Raw genomic sequence first — 23,203 nt, 5'->3', positions numbered from 1 at the left:
CACTCTAGTCTTCAACTGGAGAAGTGCCTTCAAGAGCTGAGTGATCAGAGAGGTAGTATAGAGTATTGAAATCGATTCTAAACCCCATAATAAATTTTGTCTCACAAAAGTACAATGTACTGTACATATATTGAGTACAAGTGAGCTATGCAAACATTATACTCTTTGCTAATTCCCTATACCCCATGTATTGAGAAATCCTTAACAATAAGGTAATCAATTTCCAGATATATTACCATACCAATCAAGGTATCAAGGGGCAGAAGACAAACAAAAACAATGATAAAATCCTTTTGGAGAAACAAAAGAACTAGAATCTTAACAAAAATTATGAAGAGGGTAAAAATGAATGGAAAAGAATACTTTCAGACCTCAAATTATATTATAAAGCAATACTCATCAAAAATTATGTGGTGTTGATTTAAAAAATAGAAAAGTTGATAAATAGGACAAATTAGATAAGGAAGAAATAGAAACATTCAGTAGGTAACAAACCCACAAATTATTCAAGGAGAAACTCCCTATTTGTTTGACAATTGCTGGGAAAATTGAAAAGCAATTTGGTAGGTTAGTGATAAAACGACACTTTAAAACATATATTACAATAATCTCCAAATAAATAAATAACCTGAATTTAAAGATTATACTATTAAAAAAAATAAGAACAGGTCAGCTATTTCCCATAGTTATAATTAAGGGAGAATTACTAATCAACACAAGAGATAAAAGTAACCACAAAAGGGAAAAGTTCATTCTAATTACTAAAAATGGAAAAGGTTTTGCCCTAACAAAAATAATATGAGAATAAGAAGGGGAGTTGTGAAATAGGATAAATTTGGCATCAAGTAATCATCTGTGATAATGGGACTAATATGCAAGATGTAAAAGGAATTAACACAACTATATAAGACCTATAATTAAGTGGTTAAAGGATATGAATTAATTCTTTTTTATATGCTTTACTTTTTCATCCTTATTTTAAAATTTTATTTTATTTGAAAAAAAAAAAGAAAAACAGAAAAGGAATACAAAACAAACTATAGCAAAACAAAAGAGAACATGTGCACAGCAGAACATCAGAGAGGATTCAAAATGTGTAATAACAAATTACCAGATCAAGAAAGTATATGTATATGTGTGTATATGTGTGTGTGTGTGTGTGTGTGTGTGTGTTAGTAGAAGAAATTATATTCATGAATGCCCATTTTTTTCTTTACTTCTTGTAAATTGTTCTTTGGTTCTTTGTTGTGCACCTTACTTTATTTTCCCCCCTTTCATCCCAATCCCCACCCCCAAACAAGCTACAGTTAAGAAAATACATTTATGTATATATGTGTGTCTGTGTATGTATGTGTGTGATACACACATACATACACACTCATATACACACACACCACACACACACATACTTACACACACACATACCATATATACACACATCTTTCCTATTCCTATTACCTCTTTAATTAAATTTTGCTCCATAACTTGCATTGCCATTATTTAACCTTCTCCCCACCCACTGATCTATCCCTTATCTTCTCTCACCCATTACTTCCTCATCCAACCATTCCTCTACACTTATTTTTTTATAGATTTTGGAGGGTGCTATATCCTTCATGGTATATATGTAATGTTGCCTACTGAACCTATTCCAGATGTGAGTAGGTTTTCAGAAATCCAATCCCTCCACCCTCCTCTAACACCCCTGTGTTTATTCTTTCTCTGCATCTCATTCATATAACCTGATTACTATTTTTATCTTGACTCTGCCAATCTTTCTTTTGAGCTACCCTATTGCTGAAATGAATTTTATGCATCTAGTATACATTTTCCCATGTAAAAAAATTAAAGAATTTGTCCATGTTTAAACAGTTTGTCCAATGTCGAGTTCCTCAAAACTGACCTTTCATATTGACTCTTATATGTTAAATTTTCTCTTAAGTTCAGGTTTGGTTGATAGAAAGTCCTGAAAATCTTCAAGTTCCTTAAATGTACATTTTCTTTTCATTAAAAATTATAGATAATTTTGCTGGAAATGATATTTTTGGCTGCAGGTCTAGTTCTTTTGCTTGTCTCTAACTATGATTCCAGGACCTGTGATCTTTTATTGTAGCTGTTGATAAGTCTTGTATTATTCTAATTGTAACTCCAGCATATTTGAATTTTTTTCTTGTTTCTTGCAAAATTTTCTCTTTAATCTGGGGGTTTTGAAATTTGGCAATAATATTCCTGTGTATTTTCCATACATCTCTTTGAGTGTGATGGGTAGATTTTCCCCTATTTTTACTTTCACTTCATGTTCTATCACTCCCAGACAATTTTCTTGGATTATTTCCTACATTATTGTGCCAAGGTTCTCTTTTTGGTCACAACTTTTTTGGCAATCCATTTATTCTTATGTTTTCTCTTCTTGATCTGTCATTTTTCTTGTAATATGTTTCACATTCTGTTCTATTTTCTCATTCTTTATAATGTTTTGTTATTTTGTGATCTCTCATAACTTCACTGGCTTCCCTTTGCCCAATTATAATTTTCAAAGAATTATTTTCATCTTTGAGACTGTGTACGTTTTTTTTCTAATTATGTGTATAACTTTTTTTTTCTTGTTTTTCTTAGTTTTGGATTTTTAGTCCTTGCTCATTGTCTCTCATTTGATTTTTAAATTCTTTTTTGAATTCTATAAATTCTCTTTGGGCAGGGAGTTACTCTTGTAGTAAAAACTTTTTTTTTTTAAACTAAAGTGTCTTCCTCTGAAGATGAACTCTGGTCTTCCCTGTTCCCATAATATGTTTCAGTAGTGGGGTTCTTTCTTCTTTGCCGGTTCATTTTTTTTAAAGTAACATCAATTAGTGTAAGCACCTTTAATTATGAGGTGCAGGGATTGTGTAGATGGTGCCTCAAGCTTCCCTTCAGCTCTCCACTCTGACCAGGAACCCCAAATCAAGAACTCCACCCTTCTGCAAGTGCCCACAGCCAATACTGTCCCTGCTCCACTGCTTCTGCATTCACTAAGTTCTGGGTTCTTTTTCACCCAACAAATTTTTGTTGCGGAGTCTTAGCAACACAGCTGCAACTGACAGTTCCCAATCAGCCAAGGTTCACTTAGTCTTTCCTGACTCAAACCCCAGTTCAACAAACAAGCCAGGCAGTGAAAGTCTCTGTGATTCCAGCTGAAGCTCCAGTCATACCCCACTCACTGCAGTCCCTTGATATTGCTACAGAGTTAGCCCAGGGGTGTTTGCACTTTATACAGGGAGAAGGAAAGGGAGGAAGGGAAGGAAAGAGAGACTAATAAACACCAGCTTTCTAAAAAAAAAAAAAAAGCAATTAATGAACAAATTTGATTTAGTTCAGTTTCTGACTCTCTGTTCAAAACAGCCCGTAGGCTTATTTGTATTTAAAATTTTTTTCAATAATATTTTATTTTTCCAAATACATGTAAAGATAGTTTTCAATATTCATTTTTGTAAGACTTGTGCTCTAAATTTTTCTCCCTCCCTCTTTTACCTCCCTCTCCCAAGACAGCAAGCAATTTGATAAGGGTTAAATATGTGCAATTCTTTTAAATATATTTCCTTATTTGTCATACTGTGCAAAAAAAAAAAAAAGACCAAAAGGGGAAAAAAATTAGAAAAACAAACAAACAAAAAAGATGAAAATACTATGGTTTGATCCACATTCAGTCTTCACAATTCTTTCTCTGGATGCAGATGACATTTTCCATCTCAAGTCTATTGGAATTGATAAGTTATTTTTAACCAATACATCTATCAGTTCTAGAATATGAATTGCTTTGCTATTCTATTTGCAAAAATAGATATGTGCTGTAATAAATAAAATTGCATTACAGAGTTCTTAAAATACTTTAAGAACAGTAACAAAAAAACCAACACTTGAAGAAATATTTATTAAACTCCTGCTACTGATAAGCAAGAATTAGAGATATGAAGATATTACACACATCCTGCTCTTGAGGAATGTGCAATCTAAAAAAGGGAAATATAATGTATAAATAACTATCATTTTTGAAAAAGTATGAAGAGTACAAAGGAGACATTCAGACAAAGTTTACTACTAAAAATTTAGGATCATTTTAGTTGGAACATTTAGTGAGAAAATTCTCTGAAGCATTAAGAATGAAATGGAATTTCAGTAGAAAGATGGAAACAAGTTGATTCTGGATACAGAACAGATAACATGAAGTCAGGAAGAGAAAAAGGGCTCTTCCTGTCTTCAAGATGAAGATGAAGCCTAAACATTGGTTCAGTGAAGAGGGACAAAACCAGCTCAAAGCTGAAAAAGTAGGTTGAAGTCAGATTGCAAAGGGACTTAAATTCCATAAACTTTACAATTTATTCAGCATTTGAGAGCTGCTGAAGATTTTTAAGTGGAAGAGTGACATGATCAGAGCAGTATAACAGTAATATTACTTAAAGCATAAAGCTCTATTGTTAGCTAATCTTATATTTGACTTAGTCCAACAGGTTTAAAGATTTTTTTCTGTCTGTAAAATACAACAGGCGTTCATGAACCATAAAATCCAATTATAACTTAAATAATTGAAGATTAAAAGCATATATTGCAAGGATTAAAAAGGATAAAAAAATAAATCTGTCACAGTCACTGAATCAGGAACTAAAGGAAGTGACTTGCTATAGTTGGAGCTTGGGAAAAATTTTTTTTATAATCTTTTCTATCCTCATGGCTAACCCTTCAAAAAAGATGCTTTTTATTGTTAAATTTGTATTTTTACATTGCTTATATTTTCCCAGTAATCTTTCCCACTCTCACTTCTCACTTACTTGTCTTATTAGAAAATGTTTATAGAGGAAGGAAATAAACATTTCTTAAGCACATAGAAATATGCCAGGTATGCCACTATCTAAGCAGTATACAAATATTATATTAATTTAATCCTGATAACAGCCCTGAGAGGTAGATTCTAATTAATATCCCCATTTTCATAACTGACGAAACTCTCCAGGGTTGCATAGCTAGGAAATATTTTGGAGTCAAGTTTTCCTGACTCCAAGCCTGGCACTCTGTCCACTTGCTACCTATTTTATCTCTAGCCAAGGATCAGTTTAACATCTTTTCATAAAATTAAATTCACATAATACTGAGAATTAAGTTCCTTTTAAAATAACTGAGTTAACTTTAGTCTTTCACCTAAAGATTTTTGTTTACCTGTTTTCTGTTTTGCTAGAATTTAAAAATAAAATATTACAATTAATCAAAATTATTTGGTTCAGCTTTTTCATATTCTCTTCTTTTCATATTCTCTATCATATATGCTTAAATATAATTCTAATAATCCAGAAATAAAAGGCTAGAAAAAAGAAAAAGGGAGTGTCCCCTCATTTCCCCCTAATTTAGCTGAGAAAATAAAAGACATAGGAATGTTTTGTTTATCATCATATCGGACAAGAATGTGACCTTCTGCATAAATTCTGTGGAAAGAATTTATAAGGCCCCAATCAATAAGCCTTTATTAACTACCTATTATATTCCAGGTACTATTTTTTAAAAATTAAAGTTATTTACTGCATTAGTCATTCCTCCCTTCCTAGCCTATTCTAAAGAAGGCCACTATTTGACACAAATATATACATGTATGTGTGTGTATATTTATATACACATATATATGTGTTCACAAACATAAATATACATATATATGGATTATGGAAAACTATACCATGCAGACTTCTATTTCTCGGTTCTTTGTTTGCAGGTGCTATTTTAACTGCTGAAGATACAATGACAAAAATGTAATGCCATTTTCCCTCAAGTAGTTTACATTCTAAAATGTACACACAAGTAACTACAAATTATTTGTAAAATAAACACAAGATATTTTGTTTATTTTGGTAGGAAGGGAAATCACTGGTGATTTGAGGTTAATCAGAAAAGATTTCAAGTAGTAGTAGATGGAGCATGAGTTGAGTAAGGAATTCCAAGGGACTGAGGGCACAGTTAACAAGGGAGTACATTCCAGGCACTGGGGACAACCAATGCACACACACTGTAATAGGATCTGGAGTACCGAGTATGAGAATCAACAAGTCCACCAGTACGGTGTGACTATAGTCTGTGAAGGGGAATGATGAATCAAGCAAAAAATCATTTATTAAAATTCAATGTAACAGACCCTGTACTAGACTCCAGAGATATAAAGATAGAAGCAAAAAATATTTTCACTTCTCAAGGAGTTTACAATCTAGCCAAGGGAAACAAGATATAGGTCTATATAGGCTTACAAATGGATACAAAGTAATTTTGAGGAGACACACAGTAGCAGTGGGGGCTACCAGGAAAACACTCATGGAGAAAGAGAAACTTGCTGTAAAATCTTTTCTGAAGGAAGGTAGATTTTATAAGAAACTGGAGGTGAAGATGGAATGCAATCTAGGAAGGGAGGATAGTCTATAAAGATACACAGATATGAAAACAAATGTCACAACTGAGAAAGAAGGTCAGCTTGGCTAGACCACCACATAGGTGAAAAAAGGGATGTAAGGACATCTGGGCTAGGGTTGGGTTGTGAATGCCTTTAAATGCCAGGGGAGTTTAAATGTCATCTTAGAAGAAGTAAGAAACCACTAGAATTTATTGAGCAGGATTCGCCTTTGCTCTTTCAAATTACATTGCATCTATAAAAGTCAGCAGGGGAGGGCTGGCCTCTGAGTCAGTAATTGTTGTTCAGTCTTTGTCATGCTCAACTCTTTCTGACCTTGTGGACCATAGAATGCTAATACAGTCCATGGGGTTTTCTTAGCTAAGACCTTGGAGTGGTTTGCCATTTCTTTCTCTGGTGGATTAAGGTACATACAGACTAAGTGACTTGTCCAGGTAGTAGGTGTCGGAGGTTGGCTTTGAACTCAGGTTTTCCTGACTACAGTTCTATCACTCTATCCACTGGACCACCTAGCTGTCCTTGCCTAGGAAACTCTAAGACTTTAAATTATAAGAAAAAAAAGGCTCTGTCCTGCATTGGTAGAGGGAATGTCTTCATCTGTAAGGACTTATTCCAAGGAAATCACAGAGCCAGGTCCTCTCTTTATGTTTATGTATGTATATATTATACAACCTCAGTAGATAATGATGCTCTATGAGAGCAAGTTTAAAGAGTCTAGCACATGGTCAGAAATTTTACACTTTAGGAAAATTTGTTGGCAGATGTGTAAAAGGAAGAACTAAAAAGAGGAAACTTGAGAACCAATTAAGAGAACAGTTCAGATGAGTGATAAATTTGTGTAGTGGCTTTAAAAGTAAAGAAAATAAGTTTGAAAAGAAAAATTGAAGTCAGATAATAAAAGGCTTTCAGAGTCACATAAAGGAGTTTTTCCTAAAACAAAGACTTTATGGACAATAGGAAGCTACTTAAAAACAAGGACAATGATTTTACAAATAAGTCAAAGAGAGGCTGTGATTTATAAAGACAGATGTGCTTATGAAATCACGAATCTATCAAAAACCATATAACATGAAAAAATCACTTAAAGAAAAAATTTTGGGGCATGCTAACTTGAGAACATTACTAGGATAGTAATATCTTCTAGTTATCAATACTAATAAAGTTGATGAGACATAAGAATATTATTGTTGTATCTACTCACACACCGATCTGTAGGGAGAAAGATTAAATTCAGGCAAAGCTGGGTATCCATGACTCAAATCCCTGCTTGTTTTTAAAACAACTGAAAAATATTCAAACTCATTTTTGTCTATTAATATTGTTTACATGTAGATTTATATTAATCTAGTGATTTATTTAGGAGAACTTCACCTTCTCTGACTGCCTTAAGAAATCAATCAAAGGTATTCAGTAGCGTTTGTGAACATTTCATTAGCATTTGTAAGAAATGCACAAATAAAATTTACAAAATGTTAAGTCAATCATGATTGTCAAACACAAATTTTAACTGGATTAACATTAATATTATTATATTGTTTCTTGAGAATAGATCTACATTTTATCTTCACAGAGGCAATTGTGAATGACATACAGATAAACAAGACATAAAGAGAGAAAAAGTAAAGAACTTTGGGGTGGTTTTAGGACTTGACACACTGGACTATTCAGCAAACATTAGCAAAAAAAAAAAAACAGCTAACAGGTACACTTAGGATAATATACTTAGAGATCAACTCTATAACATCACTTTACAGATGAGGATACTGGGCCCACATTTTAAGGGACTTTTTGCCACATATTATCACAGGCAGTAAATGACAAAGACTGCATTCAAATCCAGGTCTTCTAACTCTAATTCATTTTTGTTTTTCTCTAATATGTCAAAAGTTAACTGCCTATTCTGATTGTGTTTTTCTTTTTCTGAAATGTTCTTCCATAAAGGTTCTATCCATTGACTTCTTCTGGTCATATTAATACTCTGTAATTTCCAAAAGCAGGAAGGAGAAATTAAAATTCAACTTTTTCAGTGATGAGCAAATACAGCATTACTATCTCCCCAGCAAAGACTTTAAGAAAGATAGTGGGACAGTATAGAAGGGAAAGTTAAGGGGTACAAAGGGGAGAACTGAGACAACACAAGGGGAAAACCGTCTTTCCAGTAGAGACCAGATTGAATAAAGATCTAAAGAGGGTGGAGAAACAAGAGTGATGATAAGCAAAGCAACTCTTTAGAGAGGAAAGGGAAAGATGTTCCTATGAATTAAACTGGTTTTTCTCCTCACTCTCAGACCAAATGTATAGCTTTCAGGTGAAGGTCAATGATGGTTGCCCCAGACTTTTGAAGACTTTCTGGTCAGTGAGCAACTAAAGCTATCTCTAAGGATGCAGGGTCTATACAGAGAAACAATGAGCTCCACATTTATTTGTATGACTCTGCCATGGATGCCCTTAGAGAATAATTAACAGAAAACCACAAAAGCTGAACACTCCTTTCTATCTTCCCTCTCTATCTCTATCTTTCTTTTTATTCCTTTCTTCCTCCCCTCCTTACCTCTTTCTCCTTTTTTGCTTTTTTTTTTTTTTGCTTTTCTTCCTCTCTCCATCTCTCCCCCCCCTTTCTTTTTTTATTCATCTGTGATTGTATCAATATAGGGATCTTCCTTCACTGATATAGATCCATAAAATATCTGTAGCCTACATTAACTGCAGAATATCCAAGTTACTGGTTCAATAACTGGACTACAGCTACTGAACTAATCTACGTCAGAGGTAGCTCTTGCCCCCAAGATCTTTCTGATTCCAAAGCCACTTTTCCTCTATCCACTAGGAAGAGCTGTGTATCACACTACCTTATTATTGATTTGATTTGGTAATAATGCTTTGTTTACCTGAATATTGCTCTTCAAAGAAATAGACTCTTTTTCTTTTGGATTTATGCCTGTATGTCTTCTTCATTCAATTATGAAAGACCATTAGATTTGAGCTCCTAGAGGGTAGGAATTATCTTTTCTCTTTGTATTCAGCTATTAGCATTGTGTCTGATATATAGTAAGGACTTAAAAAATCCATACTGACTGACCAAAAACAAAACCCACCCACAAACAAACCCTGTAGTTTCATCAAAAGTGGAATTCTTTTTTACCAGTACAGTTGGCAAACCCTCTGAAATGTAATAAATCTTTAGCAGCGACAAGGTCTGGAACTTTTGGTGATATCTTTGAATTTGATTACAGGAGTTTTCAGGCAGCATTTCATACTCATCAGTCTTCCTCCATTTGTACTCCACCCTCTCCAACTCATTTTCTAACATAGCTGCCAAATTCATTTCTGATGGCATAGGTCATTCTCTGGCTCAGTTTTCTTTGGTGGCTCCCTGGTGTCTCTGTGATAAATTCTCCAATCTGACTTTTAAGATCCTCTAAAACCTGGATCCAATCTATCTTCCTCTATTTAATATTATTGCTCTTCAAGCACACTCCACATTCCAGCTAAACTATATTACTAGGTATCCCCCAATTCTACATATCATCTCTCAGCACTGTACATTGGCACAAGCTGTCCTTGAAACTTAGAATGAATCCACTCCTAATCTTTACCTCTCAGAATGTTTGGCTTCCTTTAAGACACAATTCATAAGGCATCTCCTTTTACAATACCTCTCTTGATGTCTTTGATAATGTGCTCTCAAATTACCTTGTATTTACTTAAGCATGAACCATACAGTTGATTATAATGTTATTTAAGAGCAGAAACTACTGTAATTTGTCTTTATACTTTCAAAGACTAGTAGAGTACCTTAGATATTTTTCAATTAATCTAAAAAGTCATGATTTTGGAGGTATTTTCTATCAAAAAGGAGATTTCCAGCCAGCCATGCCCTCTCATTTTGAGCACTGTTTATGTCCTCCCAAAGGTATATATACAGCTGCTGAGTGCCTTCCTTCTTGCTTGGACGATCTGAAGAATATTCTTACCATGTGCTAGCCCATTTTCTCCAATCATAAATCTCTCTGGAGACATTCCTTATGATACTTCTCTCATGCAATTCTTGGGTGAGGTGTTCAGTCTACTGATGTCTGCCTAGATGCCTCTCCATTGCCTTTGGAAGTTTTTCAACTCATAACCATACTGTACCAAGAAGAATATGGTTTTAAAAAAAACCTTTGTTCTGAGAAAAAGTTTTATGCTATTAAATATACTATATAATTTCCAAAGGGAATTCAGCCTTTTATTCTCCTATCTAACTCTCATTTTCCATAGTGTCTATCTACATATTTGCTGAATTGAATGACCAAGCCCATCCATAATCAAACAATTGAGAGAATGCAACCTTTGAAAAAAAGCCTTGAAAATCCAGGGTTACTTTCAAATTACAATGAAAATGTTTAATGGAATAAAGAGCATCATAGATGGATTAAAAATCAACCACTTGGATTCATGAGGTAAACATATTGCTTATTACACACTATGGACAGAATAATCACAGCATGGGTATTTATTAGTAAATGTGAAATACAAAACAGTGAATCTATGAATTTTGCCAAACAGGGTCAGAGATTGTTAAAAATAAGAAGTGAGGGTCTAGTGCAGCCAATTAATAACCAATTAGGGGATTTTTAAAAAAAAATCTGGAATACTCCCCTTGGTAAAACAGAAAATAACACTTTGAAGCAAACTGAAATTAAAAGAAGAAATGGTTCTGGGTTAGAAATCTCCATCATGGTTGATTCTTTCCTGTCTCTCATACCTCAAGTACAAGTCTGCCAAATCCTGTCAGTTTAACCTCTATAATTTCCCAGTCATTTGTAATTCCTTTCCATTCCCAGGTCAGGCCCTCAGCAGCTTCTGCTTGGATTCTGCTATCTCTGCCTCCAGTTTTTCTTCTAATACATCTTTCACACCACTGCTGAAGTAATCTTCCTAATGCATAAATTTAATCACATTACTTCCCTGCTTTAAAAAAAAAAGTCTTCAGTGGCTTCACATTGCTGATTAAATAAAATGCAAACCTCTTAACATAGCATTCAAAGGCCTTCATAAATATGCTCCAATCTACTTTAAAAGCTGTTTTTAACACTCTTCCCCTTTCACTTGCCCTTTGTTACAAACTGAATGTCTTACATTTTCTGATTTTATCCTGTCCTTTTTCACATGGCTGTGCCTGCTATTTTTTGTGCCAAAAAGGAAGTCCCTCTTTATGTCCACACATACTCATTATTTTTTTTTCAATTTCTCTGTACATGTGGCACTGTTGACCATTTTCTCCTTCTAGATTCTCTTTCTTGCTTGCATTTTTATGTCCCTGCTCTCTCTTTGTTCTCTTCCAGTTTGGTTGAAGCACCTCAGCAACTCTGCAAGATAACCAGCTATGTTTTCAAGTCTTGTTAATTTTAACTCCCCAATATCTCCCAAATCTATCCCCTTCTCTCCATCTAAACCTCAAAATTCTAGTTCAAATTCTCATTACCTTTTATTGGAACTGTTATGATAATCTCTTACAAGGCCAGACTTCCTCAAAATTCTCCTCTCTCCAATCCACCCTCCACATAACTGTTAAATTAATCAAATTTTTTAAGCACACATGTGGCCATGATATACTGATCATGACAAGATCATGCTGACTATGATCAGGAAATTTCATTGGTTCCCTATTGTCTGAAGGATAAAATAAACCCATCCGCTTGATATCAAACCCCTTCCAGAATGACTCGTCTCTCTTTTTAGGCTAATTATGTATTACTCCTCCTCAAAAATCCTATGTTCCTGCCAAACTGGCCTATTTGTACCCTGTATACAATAGTCTTATCTGTTATCTCCATTCTTTTTTTGGGGGAAGGGGAAGAAATAGAATGGCCTCATGTCTGGAATGTTCTTTTTTCTTTAAAATTCCAAATCTTGGAAAGCCCTAGCTCCCTCCAAGGCTGAACTAATATACTGCTTCATATAAGAGACCTTATTTGATTTTTCCTGTTGTTAAGATACCTCAATCCTTCTGTATTTATTTTGTGTGTATCTTGCATTTATTTATCTGTAAACAAGAATATTCTTGCAACAGAACAGAAACTCCTTGAAGGTGAGGTCAGCTCAATTTTTATATTTGTATTCTCAGTCCTAGCACAATGTCTGACTAATAGTATGTGCCAAATAAATGTCTGCTGGATGAGAAGAGCTGCAACTAAGCTTGGAAAGATGGTAAAATCAAATGAAGGCTTTTTAATAATGGAGAGTGATATGATTATGTTTGCAGGTAAAAGGTGAAAGATCAGAAGAAAATGAGAGATTAAAAATGAGAAAGAAAATGTTAAAGAGAGAAGTCCCCAGATGATAGAAAAAGAGAAAGAGAAGGAACAAGGACATAAAGAGAGGCTGATGTTAGTATAATGAAAAGAACATAGGCTCAGAAGTAAGTGGACCTGGTCCAATATTATCCTTGAGGTTTGCCGTCTGTGTGACCTTGAACAAAAGGTTAAAAAAAAAGGTTGCCTTATCTGCGAAGCAAGGGTTTAGATTCTATGGCCTCTGAGGTCCCTTCCAGACTAGGATATATATGGGAAAGACTACCTATTCCTCTTAAATCAAGCAAAACAGAGTAAGAGATGACATGCAGATATTTTGAGGCAATGAACTGGAGAAGAAAAAAAAACCCCGGAGAACAGGCCACAAACATTTCTTGGAAGTGAGATCATCTGATAGAGGTAAAAAGAGGTAGTATAAAGCAGAGAGGCTTGAAAAGAACAGTTTTGGAAGAATGGCTATGGGTGGTGGTGGGATCTGAGAGAAAAGTAATTGGGAAGAATAAAATGATTACCATGAGAAGTGAGGGCCTAATTGAAGTTGGATAAATAAATTTATAGTAAGTAGTAAGGTTTCTTCTATAGGTATTCAGTAATTCAAAAAGAAAATATGAAAAAGTAGGTGCCATGATATGCAACTGGACAGGAAAACTCACCGAATTAGTTCGTAAATATGTATGTATTAGACAAGAGCTTCAGATGAATTATGAGTACCAACTAGAAGTGAGATTAATTGGATTATATTTTGGAAACTGCAATGTTTTTAATGTTCTCAAAGTGTTAACTACCAAAAAAGTCTATGTTTCATATATCTATATACCTATCTATGTACAATTAATTAAATTTTATTTTAAAATTTTATTTTAAAAAATTATCATGAACTTTACAAACACCATGTAAAAAACCACCAAAAATATCTTTACACAAAGAACAATTATGTATAGCCTGATTTTTGATAAAGTATGATATATCCTGTTTAGCTGTGTTACCTTCTGAGCTTACTACTCACTTGTGCATTTAAAAAAAAGTTTTAAACACTCTGCTTTAATTTTTTACCCTTTTTTGTATAATTAATCCCCTTCCAAAACAGGCACCTATTTAATTCACAGTCTCTTTGTCTTCAATTATTATTGTATACAGTTATAAAAAGGTAAAATAATATCCCTTTGTCACGGTTAATCACATAATAAGTATGAAGAGAAAAATGCACTAGAACAATTAAAATAGTATTAAGAAAACATAACTGAGAGAGTTTAATTAACCAATAACTTTATTTAGTGCTTACTATATGCCAGGATCTGTGTATCAGAAGTATAGAAACACAAAGTAAAATGCCCAAATACAGATAATATGACCACTGTGTTTATTGCTGGGATTCATTAGTCATAAATATAGAGGAAATACTCCTTGGTTTATTGTGTATGGATATATTTTAATTGCAGAAAACATAAAAAATCCAATAAACTAAACCATTTTGAAAATATCTATACAGACTATTTTGGCAGGACAAGATGATTTTTCTAAAGAAAATTTAAATCTTTTAATAAGCAAAATAAATCCCTTCCTTTCAAAGCCATCTCTGTGACATCAAAAGGATTGTTCACATTTTAGGTTGCTTATGGAATTGTTTAGTATCAATCCTCTGATAAATCTTGATGCTACCAGTAGTCTCTTGATAATGATCGAAATAATGCTTGATCACTCATATGCATACTAGCTTTAAATGGTTCCATATATATGTAATAAAGTGGGAAGGAGAACTATCTGCCTGTTTAAAGACAACATAATCAATTAATTGAAAAACTAAAATTTTCCTACTTTGCATTGTAAATGAATGAAGCAAAAGAAGTGTAAAGATATCCACATGATTAGACAGATTGTTGAAAATGAAGTTAGAGAAGATGTTGCTTTGAAAAGCCTACTGATGGCAATGTAACATAAAGAAAAAAATTTCAATATAGCAGCAGATTTTAAGTGAAAATAATATAGTGTAAGAGACCTGTATTTGACAGATCTCGCACTTAGTAAGCTCAAATAATGTCAAGATAAAATGTGTCTCTAAGAGTACTAGCCCTTTGTGCAATCTGGAAATAATGCATTCTTCATAGACTGTCATTTTTACTGACAGATATGTGAGGTTAGATTCGGAGTTTCTAGAGTAGTTACAGTAATAATCACTGGAACCATCAATTCTACTCCAGCCTAGGTTCTAATAGCTAAGCTTTTAATTTATCTTGCCTAGTTCTGCTCCTCACTTTCAAGTTCCTTTTTATGTTATTTCCCCCATTAAAATGTAGGCTCCTTGAAGATAGAGACTGTCATGTTTGTGTTTGTATCTTTAGAATTTGGCACAGTGCTTGACAAACAATAAGCATTTAATCAAAGCTTTATCATTCACAAGAAAGTCCACTAAAAGGAAGGCTGTGTGTGACAACATGTGGGCAAAGTACTATGAAATGTATGGGATTTTTTAATGTAAAGATTTCAAAGTGTGTTTGAAAAATTAATGTCATTTTTCTTAGTGAAAAAATATGAAGTAAATTAATCATATAACAAAAAATCCCAAATGAAACATAAATTTGGAGCAATTTTTTTTAAAAACAGAGAGCTCTAAATTAATACAAAAGTCTTTAAATTCATACTCTGATAACATGACTACATTTATGAAAAAGAAAAGCTGTAGATAATAAATTTATAGAATAATATTTTTGATATATTTCCCTTTAAAAAAACTATTTTGCAAATTAAAGGGATGGAAATCAAGATCTGCTTATTAATCAGTCACTAGACTAGTAATTGTGGCACAGTGGTAGTCCACTGTTTTTTTCTTTTTTCTTTTAATGAACGACACTAGTGTCCCAGGGCAGGATGTGTATTAATTAAATGGCCAAATGAACTCACATTTAATGTTAGCATCCATCAATTCCCACAGTGCTCAAGTCTCAAGCCTGAGGTAAATAGATTTGATCTGCAGGGAGTAGGGGCCCTGGGACTAGCTTGATTGCCCAATCATTAATGCAATGGAGAGTTGGGGCATTAACTTTGGCATACTTCCTGACACTCATGATATTTCCAAGGTAGAACAGAATCAGCATGGCTACCCATGTCAATAGCAAAGTGTGTGGCTGAAGCACCCCTGGGACAATGTAGGGAATGGAAGGAGATCTGCTTCAACTGCCAAGGGATGTAGAAATGATGTGGGGTTAGCCAGGAAGTCCTGACAACCATTAGGAATTAATGGCAATGAGATAGTGGCACTGAATGTGAAGAATTCATGAACCTGTGGTGAATTAGTTTTATGAATGAAAGATTTTTGAGAGACTTGTCACTGCACAGTAAAGGAGTATACAGATTTAGAGATAGTGAATCAGAGCTCAAATCCCTGTTCTACTACTTACTATCACCTTTATAACCTTATTTCTTTGGATAGTTCACCTAATTGCTGATATCTCCTTTATGACTTTAGTTATTTTCAGTCATTTTTCACTTATGTATAATTCTTCATGACCCCATTTGGGGCTTTCTTGCAAAGAAACTGGAGCTCATTTTATAGATAAGGAAACTGAGGCAAACTGAGTAAAGTGACTAGCCTAGAGTCACCTAGTTTCCCTATCTATGACTATGTTGAATTAAAAGATTCAGCAACATAATAGAGATCAACATTATATAACTTATGAAGTTTCTTATGACTTAATCATGGTCTTCTACCAACTAGGCAATTAATGAATGCGTGTTCTTTTCCAAAATTTTCTGCTGTCAGCCAATTCATCTTAATTTAGCCCCAGATTTGCAATCTTATTTTCACAGCCACAAAATTGGTCAGTCATCCTTTAGAATCTTATGGATTTTTTTTTGTGTGTTTTATGGCCTAGAGAAGTTTGGATCTAAGAAAGAGCTTCTAAAGAAGCTGGCAATATGGAAGTAATGGGGACAACTTTATTCAGTTTTTAAAAGCAGAGACAAGTAGCTTAGGCTTGAGGAAAAAAAAATTTTTAAAGGAACAAACTTTGAGATAAGGTAGGTTTGACTCTTTGCTATTCTAAAGGGGAATGTGGTTATAGAACAGGAGTTCTTAACCTTTTTTTGTGACATGGACCCCTTTGGCAATCTGATGAAGCCTAAAGACTCCTTCTCAGAGTGTTCTTAAGTGCATAAAATAAAATCCATAGGATTACAAAGGAAACCAATTCCATTAACATATTTTAAATCTTATTATTTAATATTTTATATAAAATATATATTTTTAAAAACTCATGGACCCCATGTTAAGAATTCCTACAATAGAGGTAAAGAATAAGAAAAATAAAAATCTGAATTTAATCTGTAAATAATTCTAAAGAAAAGAAAACAATTCACTGAAAAGCCAATGTATACTAAATAGAGAATTCTCTGACATGATCTGAATGTAAAAGGGAATATTCAAAAGCTAAAAGAAGGGTTACATAATTTAAGATGAATACCATAAAAATTTCAAGGAATACTTAAATCCAAATGATTTAAGACTAATAATTTAAAAAGGAGTTTCTTTTAATTGTCAGGGGACTAACAAAAATAGTTAGGACTTTGGAGGAGAAGTGTCATGTTAAAAAATGATAGAATGAAATCAAAACAGTACAACACTGGATTTGCTTCCATCTTATTTGTTTAAAAGAAATGATCTTCCAAACTAGGAAAGATAAAAAAAATAGTATTAAGAGGGAATTGAAGCCCAAGACAGGTAACAATACTGTAAGTTTGATTGGTTAAAATCCAAGGCCAAAATTAATTACATCCCAAAGTACCATATACGGTTGGTTGGCTTGATAGCATTGTGTCAGGGTCAAGGTACAGTAGGTACAACTGTGGTTATATCAGACTATTACAAATTTGGGAGGTTCTACCACAGGTCAGGCACAAATAATCCATATGAACACTTAGAGGGGAGATGTCTCTAAATGTGCAAATCTCATCTTTCTTTTGAGTTACTGTAATTTTGCTTCAATAATAATGAAGAAAGCATAATGCTTTTTTTTGATGTGGGCACTCTATGCTGAGCAATCCTTTATCAGTGTCTTCCATGACATACAACTGATTACAAAGTTCTTCAGAAAGACCTTGAGAATGTCCTTGTATTGATGTGAATCCTCAATTAGCTTATTATCAGTAATTGTTAAAATGAGAATCACAATCAGATTAATTCTCCCAGAATATCCTGTTTAGTCGAAATTCTTCTCACTCAGCCTCTATTGTCTCAATTAATGTGAGGCCAAAACTCTTTTAAAAAAATCATCCATTCTGAGCTTGTCTAGTTAACATCTTTAAACAAACTTTTGGGAACTTCCCAGACTGTTTTATTAAGTTCTGATGGGAACAAAGGTTTCCCAGACTATTTTTAAAGACAGTCTCAACATCTCAATATACATCCTTGTTCCTATCTTTATTTCTTCTCCTCTCCTGAGACTTTACTAGTTATGGTATAAAACCCTCAAGGTTACATTTCCCCTATGAAAGATGTTGTCACCAGTTTGGAACTATGCCTAAAAGGATATAAAATTATACATACCCTTTCATCCAATAGTGTCACTCCTGGGTTTGTGTCTCAAAGAGATCATAAAAGAGGGGAATGGACCCACATGTGCATGGATGTTTGTAGCAGCCCTGTATGTAGTGAGGGGGAATTGGAAATTGAGTGGGTGCCCATCAACTGAGGAATAGCTGAGTAAGTTATGGTATATAAATGTAATGGGATGTTATTGTTGTATAAGAAATGACAAGCAGGCTGATTTTAGAAAAGCCTGGAAAGACTTACATGAACTGATGCTAAGTGAGCAGAACCAAGAGAACATTACACACAATAAGATTATATGATAATCAATTGTGTGGACTTGTCTCTTCTCAACAATGTGTTGATTCCAATAGACTTGGGATAAAAATGTCATCCACATCCAGAGAGAACTATGGAGACTCAATGTGCATTTGAAGCATAATATTTTGACCTTTTTGTTGCTGTTGTTTGCTTGCTTGTGTTTTTTTTTTCTTATTTTTTCCCCTTTGATCTGATTTTTCTTGTACAGCATGATGAATATGGAAATATGTTTAGAAGAATTGCACATTACACTCTTTGCAATAGAGTTGAATGCTTGGCAGTTTAGCTTGATAAAGGACCTCAGTATCTGGTATCTATTCTTGCCAGTTGATATTCAGAATCTTCCCAAGACATTTTCTACTAAAGAGTTTTTCCAACCTCCTTTGTGATTTCAGTTCATCATCTAACATTCTGTTATATAAGAAGAGATTGAAACTTAATTGCCTCCATTTGAAAATGTCTTGGCATTAGTAGCATGAAAAATAGATTTGATTTCCATTTGGGGATCAATGGGAAGAGATAGATTAGATATAAAGAGATGGTATATCTACATTTTAATCTACATATTAATACACATTAATACATATCTACATATTAATACACATTAAGCATGCCTTATTTTTTCCATAAACTAGAAGATATTTTCTAGCCTTTTGATTAAATTATTGAAAAAAAAAGATTATTTCTCTGTGTATTAATAACAAATAATTGAATGAGGACCAAGGTTTATCCTCTTTTCTACTTTCTCATTCAGAAATAAACAAGTGTAGGATATCTTGGGCAAAGACTTACCCAGACTAAGATTTATTCAGGCAGTAAAAGAAAATTTAAGTTTAAGATAATGAATGTTTTCTTGCTCATTGTGTTTACTTAGATCTAAGAAAATGTGGATTCTCCCTTTTGTCAGACAGGTGATAGGGAAATTGATAAATTTCTTTGACCAAATCTTGTATGATCCAAGTTATATACCTCAAGATCCTCTTTAGAATGAACCTACATTTCATTGTTAAACAATCAGTGTTGATTACTAGCCTCAGGAACACTGTATCTTCCAAGGGCACAAACTATGAACCCAATGTCATGAATGATCTTTGGCATGCAATAGTGCCATAGACCTCTTTTCATTAATATACATGCTAGTTTTGTTAATAAAATGATTAAATTACAAAAAAATCATATCTCTTGAACTTTTTAAACATCATAGTTTTATTTCATGGACATCTTTAAAAAGTAAAAAAAAAAATATAGCCAAATCTCCTGGATACTACATTGATCTCACTCTTTCTTTTAATGATGATTATTTATGAAGATGACCTTTGAATTAATCAGTGTGGGAACTTTTACCAGCTAAAAATACTGCAATCTTATGCAGTTTTAGAGATGCCTAAGATTCTCAGAGCTTAAATGCCTGGATAATGGTCAAAGCTAGTATCAGAGGCAAGATGAAAAACCCAAGTCTCCTGATTTCACTTTATTCATTATATTTCATGAACTCTCACAATTTTATTTAGTATGTTTTTAAAAAAAAGTAGATCAAAAATATAGTAACCAATTAGGTTTGGGCATACTGTGTTACCTGAATAATAGTAATTATCACTATCTATAAGACCTCTCTATTATCACATAATTTTATTAGCTTAATGTTTATTGTATTTTGCTTCCTCTATGTATAGCTAATTTCCAAATTATATCTCTTTGATCTGTTTTTCTTATGCTATTTTTGCAGAATTGAAATGTTCAATTTTGCTATTTCCTTTTTGCTTTAACATTCTATTGCCTTCCATCATCATTATAGTCACAGCTAAGTTCTTTTGAAATATAATTAATATAGCTTTGCTTCCTATGGACTATAGGTCAAGATTTGTCAAACCAAATCTTCATTTTTGAGCTTCCAATCTACCAATTAATATTACATATAGTTCATAATTGTTATTAATCAAACTTGTCCAAAAGCAAAATATTTTAATGGACACTAAGCCTCAGTTCTCACGTCAATACAGTCATTGATAGAAATAGAAATTATTTACTCTAGGAACTCTGACAATCAAATTAGTATATTATTTGCCCATCTTTTGGGCAAATAACAGATGATCTTAGGACTAGTTTTCTGTAATTTTTTCTTTTATCTATACATACACACAAAAATACATACACACATACACATATACATAGTTATAATTATTGTAGTTTTGTAGATTTTTGCTTTGACCTATGATTGTTACCTGTTTGACATCAGATATCAGAAATAGCCAGCCAGCCTGACAAAATATACTGTCATTTCATTTTCAGCAGTTATGATGAAAAAAAAACCCTCAAGATTATAACAATTTCAAGAAAACATAAAGGCTTCCACCATAATCAGGCATATTTTCTTAAAAATTATATTTTGTTGCATACATTTATAGTTAACTCTATAAGCCATCAACTATCAGCAGATTTAGAAATCAATTTTAATGTATCAAACATTATGGTAAAAATGGAAACAAAGTAAGCCTTCCAGAACTAATTTTTCCTTTTATAGCTCAGGCAAAAAGGCAGCTTGAAATTTATCCCTCCAACATGCCAAAAATTGTTTTATTTGAACAGTTAGAAAAGTTTCCTTGTTCGAAATTATTTTTAAAATTCTGGATCTTGAGGGAATAAGCTTTCATTAACTAAAAAAACTCACTTCATTCACTTGATAATTTTAAATAAATTAGGCACTCTTTTATTTGTCTGAAAATTGCTAGAAAATATGAAGTTTTAAAAAAAGATATTATAAACACTATCTTTAATACATTATCATCACGCAGGTCAATGCAAGCACAAAGATAGTAGACTTACCTGATGCACGTCTAGTAAACCGGTTTATCACAGGAGCTATATGGAAAAAAAGAATGAATTTGTGATTAGAAATTTATGTAAAACATGAAAGTGCACAAATCAAATATTAAAGTAAAATGACATTTTTTCAATTCTGTTGATAAAAGAAACTAAATTTTTTATTACTTAAATATTAAAACCACATAGTTTGATCAGTCATTGTTGTAATGAGTTAAATTACCAAAAGATTACACACATACATATACAATGGATATCAATGTCCATTCATGTCTTCCCTTCTCTTTGTGAGAGAACATTCCAGGCACATGGAATAAAGTAAGTAAAGGCAGCAAAGAAGTAGAGGTGTTTAGGGCAAGGTGACCATTTTAACTAGAAAATAAAGTGTTTAAGATTAGGTTAGAAATACAGGCAGAAGCCAGATTATATAAAATTCTGAATATCAAGATAAGGAGTTCAAACTTTATCTGGTATGCAGTGAAAGGTCTGAACCAAAAAGTGATTTGATGAGACATGCATTAAAGAACTTCATGGAAGGTAGAACAGAAGAGTTAGGCAAAGGTGGGGAGTCTAGCCAAGGAAATGTTAGCACAATTCGAGAGGAATGACCAAGTAGATTGCAATGGGGACGGAGAAAGATTATGTGTAGGATTTATAGTCAGACCTTAGGCTTGAATCCCAGTTCAGGCACATTGGATCATGGAAAAATTTCCTAACTTTACTGGTTTTTCATGTGTAAAAAGGCAAGGGGACATGGTGAATTAATTGATGTCTGATGTTCTTTCTAGCTCTAAATCTATGATCTCTTATTCTTTGATAATGATCCTACTTATTCTTTAATGTCTAACTCAATATTTGCCTCCTATATGAAAAACTTTCTGTGATCTCAGTGATAATCTTCCCTGGATATCTCACAATCAACTTTGTACTGCATATAATTAACTCCTCACATAACATTTTACTTTGTAGTTTCCTATATTTATGTCTCATTTGTCATGAGCTATAAAAGCCAGGAAGGTAGGGGTCATGTCTTTTAATCTAAATTTTACATTTTCCACAGAACCTATTAGAACATTTGGCAGATATGAGATGTTTAGCAAATATTTATTGAATAACTGTACATTTCATTCAATAAACAAGAATGTACTAAGTATTTATTATGTATGGACCATGTTGCTAACAGTTATGGATGGCTGAGTAGGAAAGGAAAATTAAACATGGAGAATACATAAGAGATTGAAAACCTTAGAATTCCTTAGAACCACTTATAAATCACTATGCCAACAAGTACAAAAATATACCCAAATGGAGAAGCCATGTCAAATATGAGGTACAGAAGGAAAAGTGTTGGATCTTGAGTAAGCAGAAGCACATGGTACAAAAGCCAACTGTTATGTCTTATTACTTGTGTGACTTTGGGAAAGTCAATTCAATTTTACTTCTCTGGACTACTGTTTCCTTTGGAAACAGAAGGAAATGACCTATATAATCCCTAGGTTTCTCTTCCAACTCAGTCTAAGATATTAAGTGCCTATTTGCACAAAAAATGCTAGGATTCAAAATAAACCTACATTTCAAATTTCAGGCATACATAAATGAGCAATGAACTGGATCCAGAATTTAAATGGAATTGTGTTAGTTTACTTGGCAGACTGAAATTCTTTTAATGATCTCAAGCTTCTAATGAAATAGAGATTCTTATTTCTTAAAATCAGTTTTCCCTGTGACGTTGTAGGGCTTCAAGTTATAGAACATTACAGCTTTCAAAGAAGTGAAGTTAAGGATTACCCAAAGAGCAATAGAGAGACAGTGGATAGGCAAGCACATTCT

General features: G+C 33.2%; 1 protein-coding gene across 1 annotated transcript in view; it reads right to left on the bottom strand.

Moving 5' to 3' along the window:
- Positions 1 to 23,203, bottom strand: part of PRKAR2B (protein kinase cAMP-dependent type II regulatory subunit beta) — a 129,588-nt gene that overhangs the window by 70,319 nt on the left and 36,066 nt on the right. The window contains exon 2 of the mRNA XM_031938756.1: positions 21,377 to 21,412. Coding sequence (XP_031794616.1) covers positions 21,377 to 21,412 — 36 coding nt within the window. The remainder of the gene's footprint in view (positions 1 to 21,376; positions 21,413 to 23,203) is intronic.

This window comes from Sarcophilus harrisii, chromosome 5, assembly GCF_902635505.1.
Source record: "Sarcophilus harrisii chromosome 5, mSarHar1.11, whole genome shotgun sequence".
NCBI lineage: Eukaryota > Metazoa > Chordata > Mammalia > Dasyuromorphia > Dasyuridae > Sarcophilus > Sarcophilus harrisii.
Note: the sequence above shows the minus strand (reverse complement) of the source record. Positions and strands in the feature narration are given on the sequence as shown.